This window comes from Hemicordylus capensis, chromosome 3, assembly GCF_027244095.1.
Source record: "Hemicordylus capensis ecotype Gifberg chromosome 3, rHemCap1.1.pri, whole genome shotgun sequence".
Lineage (NCBI taxonomy): Eukaryota > Metazoa > Chordata > Lepidosauria > Squamata > Cordylidae > Hemicordylus > Hemicordylus capensis.
In genome coordinates this window covers 313,978,404-313,993,824 of record NC_069659.1, presented here as the reverse complement: position 1 = coordinate 313,993,824, position 15,421 = coordinate 313,978,404, and the positions used below count along the sequence as shown (strand labels likewise).

Below are 15,421 nucleotides of genomic sequence, written 5' to 3'. Positions count from 1 at the left end.
TATATGTGCTTCTCACAGTTTGGAAGAGTAAATTTAATTCTTTTTTAAAGGTAACTAAAAAAAGGGCTGCAAACAAGATGAATTTTGAGTCTAAGGAGTTCCCAGGTTCTTTTCAAGATGTGCAGTTAAAGAAGGAACAACTAATGTCTTTTGATACCACAAAACTAAATCCACAGGATGCTGCTTCAGATCCTTTAAGATCTGCTCAAGCTGCAGTCACCTTTCGAGAGAAAATGACTTCTCCAAGCTCAACTACTCCTCGTAAAAAATCAACAAACATTTCTGCTAAGCGAAAGCCAAGAAAATTGGCTGTTAACTTTGGTGCACCCAAATCTTCAGAATAAGTATGGGTCATGAATTATTTTATTTTTCCTAAGTGTACAACCAATCAATCTTTTTAAAATTTAAGTATAAAAAATTGAAAGATGCTTGAATTAATATTTTCAGTCAGCATTTTTAAAAGATTATGTTCAATGAAGAGCTTGATTTAACCAGATAAAAACAAAGAAACGCTTAATTAAGATTAAGTTACCCTATTGTGCCTAGGTCTCTAAAAAGTGGCTTTGATGTAACATCCCAGGAGAGGAGCAATAATACTGACATGGCAGGCCTAATTCAGAATGAACGTCTTTTAATCATGAGACAAGAGGCTTCAACTAATTCTAAGCATGATTGGTTTTTTGTCTCCTGTTAAGTAATAATATAATACCTTTTAAAAGTGATTTATTTATATATGACCTGCATATTCTGTTTCTATATTTTCAGGTCCTTTTGATCTGAATAAGTATTAACAGAATTCAACTATTGTGGCATTGCCAGGTTTTCTTTTATGTAGGTTCATTTTTAGGAGTTATGCCAAAGCAGTTCAAGAACTTGTACATTATTTAGAGTTATTGTAATAAACTGTCTTAACTACATGACACCATAAATGAGCCACTGACAGAGGAAACCACGGTAGGTAAGTAAATACTTCAAGACTGACTAAAAGAATAGTCCGAATGCAAATATGTTAAGAGAGATGCTCATAATTTTTGCAAGTGGTAGTTCTGGCAGTGATTCCTGTCTACTGGTAAACCAACACAGAGTTTCCACTATGCAGAATACTATTCCTACAACTAAAATTCTTTTTCAATATAGTCTAGTATTTCCACTGTTCAGTGTTATCTTTCCAACTGAGCAATCTTCCCAGTTAATCAGCATCTGTAGGCTAGAAGGCTTTAATTTTATAGTTTTCCTTTGGAAGATGGCATACAACCCAGTCTAAATCCTATTCAGATTCAAACTTTAGTTCTACATGAGTGAATTCCTATAGTCCAATGTTCTTTAGCAGAAGTTCATGTTCTGTATTCCATGAGGTAAAATATATTAAATTGAAGGATACTGGTTTGTCATTTTAACTTTTGAAGCACCACCATTTTTTTGTAATCAGGAACAGTCTTGGCAGTTGTAGTATGTGAGTGTATTGACTATGAGCATTATGTTACTTTTTTTGGCATAGAGTGTAGGAAAATGGGCAGCATGCACAGCAACACCCATGAAAGAGAGGGTTAATGCAAGCAGCTCTCAGTGCTGCTGCTGCCCCCTAATCCTGCTGAAAAGCTGTTACCAAGGGACCTTCAACAGCTATGTGGACAGATGGCTGCAAGAGGAGGGGGGGGCGATCCCAGAAACTGAGTAGAACTCCATTAGTGAAAGATGTTTTCCACCTGGTTGCTGGACGCCACCCCACCCCACCCCACCCCCGCCACTCCTCCTGCAGCCACCTGTGACATAGCCAGCATAGTTGCCAAGAGTCCCTCAACCCTTGGCAGTGGTTTTTTAGAAAGCTCGGGGGTCTGCAATGGCACTGAACACTGCTTGCACTAACTCTCTCCCACAGATGCCACTGTGGATGCTACACATTGTTTGTACAATACAATGAGTATTGTCTCAATCTCAGGTACATGCATGCTGGACCTCCCAATGTGTGGGCCCAAGACCAAACAAGATACTAATACCACCTCTCAAAAATGATACAGTATGGGCACTGAGGGCATGCTTCAGCCGCATTTGTATTGACAAGATCGGACATAGTGTGCTCATTAGTTTAGTTTTTCTCACACAGCTTGTCTGCCATTTCCCTTTCTCTAGACAACATGAATGTTGTGACAAATTCCCATGGAAGAGAGAACTGATCTGATTTGCCGAGGTGTCTAGAATTTTCATTGGTTTGTGTGCCTTAGGCATATACATAGCCAACTCAGTCTAATCCCTGAAATCTCTTCTTATACATACTAAATTTCGTTAGGTTTGTCGTGACCTCTGCTGTTTGCATACTGGAAAAAGCTGGGTTTATGAAGGCTAACTATCAAAACCAGCAGTAACTTTTTTTTAATCAGTTGCTATTTTTTCACCATAACTTCTGTTGTCTTTCAATTCTTGTAGAACTGTCCATCAAGTTTAACTGCCTGGTTCCCATCTCTCTTCTGCATTGTTTTTTTTTTCTTTTCTGCTTTTTATTTTCTGTATTTATTTTCAGGTTCACTATTGGTTACCTTACCTGGTGTCTAGTGTTTAAATATGTAATCTCTAATATGTAAACAACTGGCTTATGGCATCTATAATTTCAACTTTGGTTTTGGGGGTGTTTTTTTAAAATAAAGTATATGGCTCTCATTTATCTCAAAGTGTATTTTGTAAATGCTGGAATTTTTTCATTAAGATCTTGTACAGAGCAGTATTTTATTAAAATTTGAAAGGGAAGACTTTCATGTGCACATTTTTATAGTGTCTTTTAAAAAAAGAACTTTGTTTATCTGCCATGTGAAATGTTTAAAATTGGCATATGAATGAATATGGAGTGTATTTTTGTTCAGTGTTGTGTATTTTCAGAATTCTAGCATGTAGAACAAAAGACTGTGCAAAGTATTTTAAAATATGAATGTAAAATATACACTGAAGGAACAAATCATATGGATGAAAGACTCTGTAGAACTTTAATACAGTAATTTTTATAAAAGCTTTGGCCTTGTCTCTTGGATTAAAAATTAAACTAAAATATTTTGCTTTTCAGTATACTTGTTTTTCATTGACTGGATAATGTGAAGTGTGTAATTAAGCATTTTCTGTTTGGGGGGTATTTTTGGTGGTAATTTTATCTTCAACATCAACATTTATTTATTTATCATGTTTATACCACTTGATATATACATCTCTAGGCAGTGTACAAAATTTAAAATCAATATAAAAGTCACAGATTAAAATCCACAAAACACAATAAAAAGAATAGCATAAAACAGGTATAAAAACAAATTATTAAAATTCTAATTATAAGCCTGTAAGAATAGGTGAGTCTTGAGTGTCTTCCTGAAAACAAACAGAGGATACTCTTATTTCAGTGGGAATCTGTCACAAATTACAGCCTTTGTCTCATAGCTAGCTCACGTGAGGGAACAAAATGCTCAATCATTCCTGCTGAGCTGCCTGGCTAGGCTTCTCCTGAAACTATTCTATATTCTCGATAGGTTTAAAATGCTGCCGCCGCCACCCCTCTCATCGACAGGGCTTGAACCTCCCTGGGCTTGGGGCAGACTCCCAGGGAAAAGCTATTGGAAAAGTACAAAAACTTCCACATGCAAGCCTACACATGGTGAGAAAAATGATAGCTGCTGAATGTTTGAGGATGTGTTTGCACCAAAGAAGTCTCCTTTTGGCCCCCGCTTTTTCTGAGTTAAAAACCAACTCGGAGAGGATTGTAAAAAGAAAAGAACTTAAAAACCCAGTTTTATTCAATTACTACAGACTGCTTCCAACTTATTCTCAGATTTAAATACAGTTAAGAATACTTAGTAGGATTACAAAAATAGCTTGTCTTCATTCATGCTTAAAGGTGTACAGAATCTTTTGCAACTCCCTAGGTAGGGTGGGCATAGGCTAGTATTCCTTATTTTAATTATGTTACAGGTAAACAATAATGCAACAGTATCAGAAATATGCAAAAGTACACACCCCAAAGAAATATAATATAATATAACATCCCTAGTGCAAAGTTTGACTAAACAAACCTTTCCCTAGACTAAACTTCCCTTTTCCTTGAACTCACCAAACTCCTGATGAGAATTCAAGCTTGTTGCCCTCCTATCTTTCAAGGATCTACAGAGTTATTCTCCTGCAGCCAGCCTCCATGACCACGTCCTCCTGTGCACCTCCAGCCTAGCTTCTCTCACAAAGAACTCCATTCTTCCTGGCAACAGCTCTCTGGGTCCCAAAGCCCCAGGGCAGCCACAGAGAAAGTCCAGTCCCTGGTCGCCACCAGTCAAGCTGGTGGCAACCATAACCGGACCTCTCCAGAAGATTGTAACAGGTGAGAGGGTTCATGACAAAGAAGGTGCTCTCTTAAAAACCCTGGGCCCAAGCTGTTAAGGGCTTTATAAGTGATAACCAACACTTTATATTTTGCCCAGAAACATATTGGCAGCTAGTACAATTCTTTTAAAATAGGTGTTATGTGGTCCCTGTATGTTGTGCCGGAGACCAGTCTAGCTGCCACATTCTGTACCAATTGTCATTTCCAAACTACATACAAAGGCAGCCCTATGTAGAGCACATTACAGTAGTCAAGCCTGGAGTTTACCCGCATGTGTACCACCGTTTTAAGGTCATTTACCTCCAGAAATGGTGGTCGCTGAAGTATCTGCCGAAGCTGATAAAAAGCACTCCTGGCCACTGCTTCTACCTGACAAACCAGGGAGAGCTTTGGGTCCAGAAGCACTCAAGCTATGTACCTGATCCTTATGGGGCAATGTAACCCCATCCAGAACAGGAAGACCTAAACCATCTCTTGAGTCCCAACTGCTGCCCCACCACCACCACCACAGTCAATACCTCCATATTCCTTGGATTCAAGCTCAGTATCTGGATTGTGATCCATTGAGCTTCATTAGTAATGGGTTCTGCACCTGCACGGAACTCCCTCTGTGTGGAGTACCACAGCTCATTGTGGCGTTTCCACCCTGCCGACCACATGGCTAATATTAAAGGCAGAAGGAGTGCCATTCCCTCAGTTTCTTTTTGCCAAAGCGATAGGTTACTTGGTTGCTGCAGCTCCTCATCTTGGTTCCTCTCAGTGTGTGATATTTATTTATTTATTTAGGATTGGGTTTTTTGGCTAACGAACTTCAGACCATCTACTGACTATGATTATGGATGACCCTCGTGCAAAAAGAAAAGAGAGAGAGAAACAAACTTTCAAACAATGCTCAAAGCGCAGAGCTAAGCTTCCATCGCAAGACGGGCACAATCTATGTCTGCAATGCCTAGGAAAGGGGCATAATACTTCAGTGTGTAAAGTCTGCATATCATTCTTGAAGCAGATGAGATGCAACAGGGAGCTCAGACTAAGGGCCATACTTTATGATGACGTTTTAAGCCCCTCAACTCTTTCAACCTTGAAGGAAGGGGCAGGCCCTTTGGAGCAACCATCTTGCCTAAGGACTTGTCATAAATCTGTTAGCTCGGCTAATCCAACAGGATTTACAACCCCCTTCAGTACTCCCCCTGTGAGTTAACAGAAAGTAGCAGCGAAGCTACATGAAGGAAAATAAAAAGCTCACAAAGAAAATAGTGAATGAATTAAGTCCCCTGAACTGAACTAGGTACCCCCCTCTAACAGTAACTGAGTAATAACTGAAAAGAAAACACAGAGCAAGGAATGAAAAAAGAACGAAGGACACCAGAACAAGGAATTAACGGAACAAAGCAGGAAAGCACAAACAAGGGCAAACTAGAACTCAGAAAAGTTTGGAATTCAAAATAGCACACAGTCTGCGGTCAGCGAAAGTTGCAAACAGCATCTGAACAATTGACAGACTACTAAATATATATGGCTCAAGAGAACCAGCAGCCAATCAGGCTTCCCTGAGTCAGCACTTCTGCTTCCTCTCTTGTGATCACCTGCGCCTGCGTGACTCCCACTGAGCTTTCCTCTTGAGATGTCTTCTCAAGACAGGTGAAATCCCAAAACCGCCTCCTTCGTCTCCTCAGCCGACACAAGTGGACACAATCCCGTTGGAGGCGGAAAACGCAGCCTCCTCCAGCAACTGCAGACAAATCATCACTGCCATGAGATACGGTGCGATTTGAGGGATTCTCTGGCCCCCCAAGCCACTGTTTCCTCCCAGCCCACGTGATGAGCGCTCTTCTCACCTGCTTCTCTCCTCAGTACTGAAGCTGGTGACTGAACCCTCATCACCACAGCCAAGAGCTCCTGCTCCTTCCTGCTCCTGGCAGGAGGGGGAGTGTGATTATTATGTCCCAGGGGGTGACTATGGAGATGTTTATGACAACCTGTACTACAAAGATGGCTCTGACTACAAACGCTCCCCATCTCAAGACTGTGGCTGTGACCTTTGGGAAGACTACAGGTGCTATTCACTTAGCAGGTGCCCCCACTCCCCTTCCTGGTATTATCGTGAAAGGTGCAGACATTATTCACCATCCAGTCCACGATACTGGAGATCTGGCTGGTCACCACGAGGTACTCACCCTTGTGGCGCCCCACCTGGTACCATGTCCAATCCAGGGTTCTAACCCATCGCTCAAGATCTGGACCACCTGACTCTACAGAACCCCCAAAGGAGCGCCCGCCTACGGCTAATCCTGCTGACCCAATATTGGATGCTGTGTCTCTACCCCACCCTGCAAAACCTCAGGTACAAGAGGACTCCCTGGTGCTGGACTGCCCCGATGACTCACCTGGAGATGAGTCAGATGCCTCTGATTTCTCAGATCACACATCCCCTCTAGATGCCCAGAGGGATGCTGAACCAGACTCCCCCTCACTGGGTTTCCGATCTCATGCAGAACATGTACAACACATGGCAGCCTAGTTAGCGCTTCTAACTACCCAGCCTCAAAAGCCCCCTGAAGACTCCATTTTTGGCATTATTGACTTCTGCCCATGTGAGGTTGCCCTGCCCATGTTCAAACCTATACTTGATATAGCGCATGGTTACTGAACCAAACCAAACCCTTGTCCACTCAACCAACATCAAAGAGGATTGAAGCCTTTTACAGAGTGCAGTTGGATAATTGTGCTTTCCTACAGAAACACCAAATTCAATCATTGTTGAAATGGCACAAAGTCAAGTAACTGATGGCACCGATGGACAGCGAGGGCAGAAAACTGGACTCTGTTGGTAGGCACCAGTACTCTACCTCCGCCCTCCCACTAAAAGTGGCGAATTATCAAGCCAGTCATTTCGTATGGGACAAACTGACCCTTTCTAGGGCAGTTGCCTGTGAACCAGAGAGACTTAGCCAACACACTGAAGGAGGAACTGAATCTCGCAAAGCAACAGCTACATTCTTCATGCCACCAAGCGGATTGTGCTGCCCATGTTATGGCTTGCTCTATAGGCTTGTGATGCCATGCTTGGCTTTGATCTTTGGGCCTGACATTTAAAGGGCGTACCCATATAGAGAATCTTCCGTTCGAAGCTGAGGCCCTATTCAGAACCAAAACAGATGACACTATAGAACGGGTGCACAAATTACACACTACTGCCCGCTCTATGAGGTTCTCCGCCCAGCCTAAACTTCACCAGACAAACAGGTGGAATCGCCCGCAGCCACCACACCCTGCACCTTTGACTCTGTCATACTTCTATGACCCTACTTCTAGACATTATCTTCAAGGCTCCTTTCGAAAGTCCGGCTCCTACTCTACCCAGAAGCCTCAGCAACAACAAAGGGCCAAGCAATCCTCTGCCAAGTGACAGTGACTCCTCTTTTCTCATTCCCACAACACATCTCCAGCCCTATTTGGAAACATGTGACTCTAACTACTGATCACTGAGTGCTGAAGATCATCAGGGTAGGTAATGCCATAAAATTCATCCAGAGGCCACCCCCACCCCCTGCGACTAGGGAGATGTTCTCCGGTGATGCCACAGTGCCTGCAGGTGATAGAAATGCTATTACAAAAGGACATGATAGAGCCGGTAATAAACCACCTTGACAGTGGCTTCTACTCCCTGTTTTCATGGTTCTGAAACCCTACTGGGGTCTGTGCCCCATCCTGGATCTTCGGGACCTGAACCAGTTTGTGAGATACACCAGGTTCCGCATGGTGACTATCCCAGAAATAGTGCTCCTCTTATTTCTGGGAGTGTGGTTCTCAGCATTTGACCTAAAGGATGCTTATTACCATATATCCATCCGACCACAGCATGGCAGCTTCCTGCATTTCCAAGTAGGGCCCCACAGATATCAACTCAAAGCTCTACACTTTGGACTCTTGACAGCTCCAAGAGTCTTTACAAAGTGTATGGCGGTGGTGGTCGCTATCTCCACTGCCAAAATATCAACGACTTCCTGATATTTGGAATGACTGGCTGCTGACGGGTTCATCCCCACAGCTTCTAGAACAGGTGGCCATAATCATATCCCTACTGGAGGACTTGGGCCTTCAAGTAAACTTTGAGAAATCCTGACTGACACCAACCAGATGTATCCCCTTTGTGGGGGTGCTCTTAGACTTGATTGCTATAAGTGTGTTCCTCCCGGAACAAATGATCTGTGCCATACTACATCTGGCCAGATGTTTGTCTAATCAACTGGTACATACTGCCTGCACACTACAGCGGATGCTTGGTCTCATGGCATCCATGACCTCAGCCTTACCACATGCCAGGCTCTGGATGAAAATGTTACAATGATGGTTCTTGGATCACTTCGATCCCCAACTGGACAGATAAAACAAGCACCACTAGACGGACTTCATTTACAGGTAAGCAACTTGTTTCCAACATCAGCCACCCCCTCAAACTGCTCCTTCTAGGAACATGGGACTCTATTCACCTGGCCTAGCCTATGACTACTAAGAGGATAGATTGTGGAAGTCTACAGGGATTTGCAGAGAAAACCCATTGACTACTGCCCTTACACAGGGTATGTCAGTGCGAACCTTGGCAGCAGGAGATGCAACAGTTTCTCTTCAAGGAAAAAAGTCTTTAACCTCTCCGTCCACTCAAACGTGTCCCTCTTTTCCAGAGCAATCTGAAAAGGTTATGGTTACAATGCAAATGCAAAGCAAAACAAGTCCACTGAAACACAGACTCTGCCACCACCAACATATGATCCAGTGCCACCTGCAACCCCGACTTCTCAGTCACTGGTGCACTTACATCCCGACAGTCATCACGGTTCTGTGGACTTTGAATCTGACCCAGACACTGTAGACATCCTACCAGACCCCTCACGGGATGTAGCAACACACTCATGTCTCGCCAACAGAGGAAATGAAGGCTTATCGAGGTCGGTAAAATGAGTACCCAGAATGTTGGGGGCAATATGCTAAATCATTGTAAACCGCTTAGAGAACTTCCAGCTATAGAGCGGTATATAAATGTAAGTGCTATTGCTATTATCATGTCCAGATTAAAGAAATGGCAGAGGCCTTGGGCCTAGATTTAAAGACTCAGACTGTGACCATTGATGATCCAGTCTATAATTTTATGGCCAAGTCCCTTTCAGCACAACCAGTGGCCCTTCCGGTCCTCCCAGTGATCTTGAAAGCAACACAAAATGCTTGGGAAATTGTCAACTCTTCTACACCAACTTCTAAGAGACTAGAGGGTCTTTATCAAGTGCAGGAAAATGAAAATACATACCTACACAAGCACCCTGTGCCCACTTCTTTAGTAATTTGACTACATCAAAATCTGGCCACCGTCATTTGAGCCCTACAGATAGAGAGGGGAGAAAATTAGATGTGGTGGGCAGAAAAATACATTCAATGGCTTGTTTATCAGTTAAATTTGCCAATTACTCTGCAACAGGAAAGAAGAGACTACGGGAAGGCCTATCAACCCTACAACAAACGCCCATATCAAAACAAGAATAAGGGCAATCAAGGCCAACATATGAAACAAGCAGAGTCACAAAAACAGCATCTTTGAAGCTTGTGCCAGCCCATCGTCCACACTAGTGACTTCATACCTCAACCATGCCAATACCATCTTCAAAGCACCTCAGAGAGCTGCCAATACCATCTCTATGGCACCAGTAACACCAACATCTACTGCCAGATCCATCAAACTGGCAAGCCATGCCCTTGCATGGCAACCACATAACATCAGATTGTTGAGTCCTTCAGATAATATCTGCAGGTTATGTCTTGGAGTTCAAGAAGAGACCAAACTTCAGGGGTCTCCGCTTTACACAAGCAATACCAGCTCTGCAGGAAGAGATAAATTAGTTGTTAGCAAAAAGGGGCCATAGTCTCTGCGATGGGCACAAAGGGAAGGTTTTCACTTCCACTACTTCCAGATCCCCAAGCGGGGAGGAAGAATACATCCAATAATGGACTTGAGACATTTCCTCCGTGTGAGGAAATACCAATTGACAGCATTGCAGGACATATCACCGCTCCTACATCAGGAACCCTAACCCCATATTTTAGTACAAGGTGCTGCCCTTTGGCCTAAGCATGGCGCCATGCACCTTTACAAAGTGCATGGTGGTTATAGTGGCTCACCTAAAGACCAGGAGATTGGCTATCTTCCTGTAATTGGACAACTGGCTTCTAGCATCCAGGGACAAAGAAGAGTTACTTTCTCAGATCTCGTATCTGTTGCAACTTCTCCAAGAGCTGGGCATAGAACTGAATTGGAAGAAGTCACACCTACATCTGGTGAAGTCCTTAGCCTATATAGGGGCAATTCTAGATACTCAAGATGGAAAGGCACACTTACCTCAGGAAAAGTTCCAGACTATCAGGAACCTTATCCAAGATTTCAAAACTCATCCAATGCAGTGTGCACAGCAGATTCAGCGCCTCCTGGGCCTGATGGCATCCTGCAAAACAGGAGTCAATTATATGCGATTAAAAATGAGGAAACTACAATTGTGGTTTCCTCTCAGTCTTTCACCCAAATTTGGACAGCCCATTACTAAAATTAATGATTCCTCCCCAAGGCATCTAGTCTTTGCAGTGGTGGACATTAGCAGAGAGCCTCCTGCAGGGTGTCCCATTCCATACTCGGGCAGCTACAATATGGGTGACAACAGATGCCTCTTTAACAGGTTGGGGAGGACACTGCAGTTGCAACAAAGTCCAGGGGCAATGGACCTACCACCAGAAGCAGCTCCAAATCAACTTCTTGGGGCTCCAATCAGTATTTCTGTCAATGAAAGCCTTTTTACCAGTGCCAAGAGATCAAACACTGCAAATCAATACCATAGCAATTGCTTATCTTGCATTTTGGGCAGTATACAAATGTGTTGAATGAATGAATGAATGAATGAATGACAACTGACTGAACGAACGAACGAACAGGCAAGGGGAACAGTCTCAAGATCCCTTGGTGCCCTGATCATCCAACTCTGGCACTGGTGCATTCACAATCTCTCAAGCAATACACATAAAGGGGACAGACAATGTGATAGCTAACGGCCAGAGTAGCACCTTCACATGCTTGTAGCAACACAAGTGGGAGATAGACAGCAAATATCTACATCCAATATTCAGAGCCTGGAGTTGGCCATGGATAGATGTGTTTGCAGCCTCACAGAACACCAAGTGCAGCTGCTTCTGCTCCAGAGCAGGACATGATCCACAGTCACTTGGAGATGCAATCCAGTTCGACCCAGTTGGACTGGACCAAGGATCTATTGTACATGTATCCTCCACTTCCACTCATAAGCTGAGTGGTGGCAAAACTGCTACTTCATTGAGTAACTTGAATTCTAATGACTCCATGGTGGCCAAGGCAATCTTGGTTTCCACTGGTACTTGGACTGTCCCGGCACAGATACAGGAGGCTCCTACATTATCTGGATCTTCTGTCACGGGAAGGAGGTCTAGTGCTGCACCCCGCCATAGCCATCCTAAGGTTAACAGCTTGGCGGATAGGCTTCTGAACAAGATTATGCTAAATCAAAGAAAACCATCCACTCATAAGAACTATGCGGGTAAGTGGGAAAGGTTAGGATCCTATGCAGCCTCTGAAGGTTTCAACTCATTGACAGCATCATTCAGACAGGTGCTTCTCTACTTGATATCTCTAAAATCAGGCCTTTCCAGCATATCCATCAGAATACGGTGCTGTCTGCGAAACATCCAGGGTGGGATGGAAAGACAGCCTTTTCTTATCCTAGCTCCAAAGGTTTCTTAAGAAGCCTCACTAACCTATATCCTCCGGTCAGACAACCGATAGAACAATGGAGTATCTCCTTAGTTCTCTCTTCTTTGAGGCTCCACTTGAACCAATGGTCACAGCAAATCTAAAGCTAGTCACCCTAAAGACTTGAGAGGATACCTTCCTGGTTGCGATTACCACTGCCCTCAGGTTGAGTGAAATGACAGCTCTTCAAATGGGCAAGCCATGCACCCAGTTTTATCCTGAAAAGGTCCTGATGTGGACTGACCATTCCTTCCTTCCTAAGGTAGTATCCAATTTCCATATAAATCAGGACATTGTCCTTCCAATTTTTTTCCGGAATCTTTCCACCCCACTAGAGAGAGCACTTCACTCTCTAGATGTCAAAAAGGCATCTTCTATCTGGCTAAAATAAAGTAAAATAAATAAATTCACAAGACAAAGAGACCATTACTTACAAGGGAAAAGCAAAAGGACACTGTATTTCTAGGCAATGTTTATCCCATTGTCTGGTCGAGCTCATTCTACTAACCTACAAGCTGGAAAAAACAGAGCCCCCAAAAGCCATAAGGGCACATTCTACCAGGGCCTATGCAAACTCAGCAGCCCACTTAACTGGCATATCCTTCAAAGATACCTGTAAAGCAGCAACCTGGTCATTGGAAATGCCCTTCATAAGACATTATGCTATAGACTTGCGATCTGCAGCAGAGGCAAAGTTTGGGAGAGATATCCTGAAAAAGGTGTTGCAATAACTACTGCTCTCTCCTTCTACATACCTAGCTAAACACCCATTACTAATGGAGCTCAATGGATCACAATCCAGATAAGCAAGTTGCTCACCTGTAACTGATGATCTGGTAGTGATTTGTTGACATGCACTAGACCCACCCAGACCTACCCACTGCAGCAGTTCAAGTCTCTTAATTAGAACTCATATGTTACACTGCAGGGATGGTTGCCTGCAAGGATGGTCGGTTGTCCAGGTACTGAGGGAGTGGCATTATTCCCGCCTTAAATATTAGCTACATGGTCACGTGGGGTAGGGAGGAAGCGCCACAAGGAGCTGTGGTACTCCACAGCGAGGGAGTTCCATGCGGGTGCAGAACCCATTACTAATGGATGTCAACGGATCACTACCAGATTATCAGTTACAGGTGAGTAACCTGTTTTTGTTTTCTCTCATCCAGCCTATTTCTGCCTCCAGGCAGCTATTAAGGGAAGATATGCCATTTCCTGATGAGGCTGACATGGAAAAATAGATGTGGGTGTCATCAGCATATTGATAACACCCTCCACCAAACTTCCTGATCATCTCTCCCAGCGGTTTCATGTAGATGTTACAGAGCATTGGAGACAGTATTTTTAATAGATTGGGGTGGGGTTAAACATGTTTTCATGGGATCTACCCTCAGTATCATCTCATACTGCATGGGAGGAGACAACGGTAAACCCCTCCTGTATTCTACCAAAGACAACCACAGGGCTCTGTCGTCACCGGGAGTCAACACCAACTTGACAGCACAATTTACTTTACCCTCAGTAAAGAGATTGCTCTGATCCTAGGAGCAGGGGCATAGCTAGGGGGAAGGGGGCCCGTGTTCATCCCTCTCTCTGGCGGCCCCCCAGAGTGAGGGACATAATGAAGAAGATAGGGAGGGGTGGAGCTGGAGGGCCCTCAGGAGCTGGGGGCCCATGTTCTTTGAACCTTCTTGCTCAATTATAGCTACGCCCCTGCCTAGGAGTGGCATGATCCTACTCATCCCACTCCTTCAAAGTAGTCTGCCAGCAGCTGAAAACTAATCTGGAATCACTGACCAGACACAAACATGGTTCAGTAAAATCCTAGAACTGTCTGGTATGAGACTATCTGGCACAGCTGGGGTCTGCAATCCCAGCCCTAGACAGACAGTATATTCTAAAATCAATAGCATACAGTAAAAATGACTGTGCATTGGACATGAAGAGTTTTTCCGAATATCCTCTAGAGCCTTTTAAAATGAAATTGAAGGCGCTTCAAAGTATGACATTTATTAAGAAAACTAAGTTACCGAAAATAAGGAAATAGGGGAGAAGGGATAAAAGTACATACACACAAGAATTACGAAAGGAATACAAAACACCAGCTACCTACCTAACACCGAGTTTTACCTTATTTCAGCAATTAGGTCAGATTCTTGGCTGAGAGAGCATTAATTTCTAGAGTGTCCCCATTTGGACACCAGTTAGTAGATTGAAAATGATGACAAATGGTTAGGCTATCTCAGGGCTGCTCAACTTTGACCCTCCTGAAGTTGGCCTACCACTCCCATAATCCCTGGCTATTAGCCACTGTGGCTGGGGATTATGGGAGTTGTAGTCCAAAAACATCTGTAGAGTCAAAAGTTTAGCAGACCTGGGCTATCTGCTCAAATATTTATAGGAACTAAAGAGGGGAAAGGCTCCCCACTCTTTCAGGGATGGACAGTTCTTTAACCCAATGAGAAGGCTTGGCCTATCTTTGATATTGACAGTGGTCTCTGACCAATCTGAAAATAGGATTTCCCCTACAAATTTAAGGTCTGGATGAGAGTGATAAGTATAATGTGACTAGAAGGCTCCTGGCCGTTCGGATGACTTTTATTTTGATTTACTATTGTCTAAATTTGACATTATGAGTACTAATTCTGTGGCCAAGTTTTGTTATATTGCATGCAAGTTGAGTATCGCCATTTTATGATGTCTTTTTCTTTTCTCTTTCTGTTCTGGTCATTGATCAAAATAAAAGCTGACTGACTAGAAGGAGTCTATTTTAAAAATAAATCACCCCAAATGATACGGGCGCTGTTAGGGCACAATGGTGGACAAATGAGCTTAGTCTGTATTTCCAGGAATGCACACTGTTAAGTGTAATTTATAAAACCAATTCTTAAAGAAAATCTTGCAAAACCGATGTTCTACAGAAAGGCACATTGAATGATAGGATTTACAACTGTTAGGAAACCACTTTTTCCTGGCTGGACTCTGCCTTTTTACACTTATTTAAACCATATTTCCCCCCTCTGAAAAGCTCCCATTGGAAGTTGTCCAGCTATAAGCTCAACCACGAACTAACAAATGAATTTCCACTAGTAACTGTAGCCCATGCTGCAAAGAATCAACTGAAAATTAAGGATCTCTTGAAAGTGCTGGTACACCTGGTACATCAGTGAAAAGATAATCTGCTTCTACCCATCCTATATAATAAAAGGCTTGAGTGTGATCCCGTGCGCCCGTGTCTTTTTTGGCAGTTCTGAGCATGC

The 15,421-nt window shown here is 43.4% G+C and overlaps 1 protein-coding gene across 5 annotated transcripts in view; it reads left to right on the top strand.

The window, feature by feature from the left end:
• The window catches only part of XRN1 (5'-3' exoribonuclease 1), a 120,434-nt gene extending 117,383 nt beyond the window's left edge, over positions 1–3,051 (top strand). For all 5 annotated transcript variants that reach the window (XM_053306886.1, XM_053306889.1, XM_053306887.1 and 2 more), the window contains one exon: positions 51–3,051. In XM_053306886.1, the coding sequence (XP_053162861.1) occupies positions 51–344 (294 nt within the window). In that variant the 3' untranslated portion in view covers positions 345–3,051. The remainder of the gene's footprint in view (positions 1–50) is intronic.
• Positions 3,052–15,421: the final 12,370 nt, after the last annotated feature.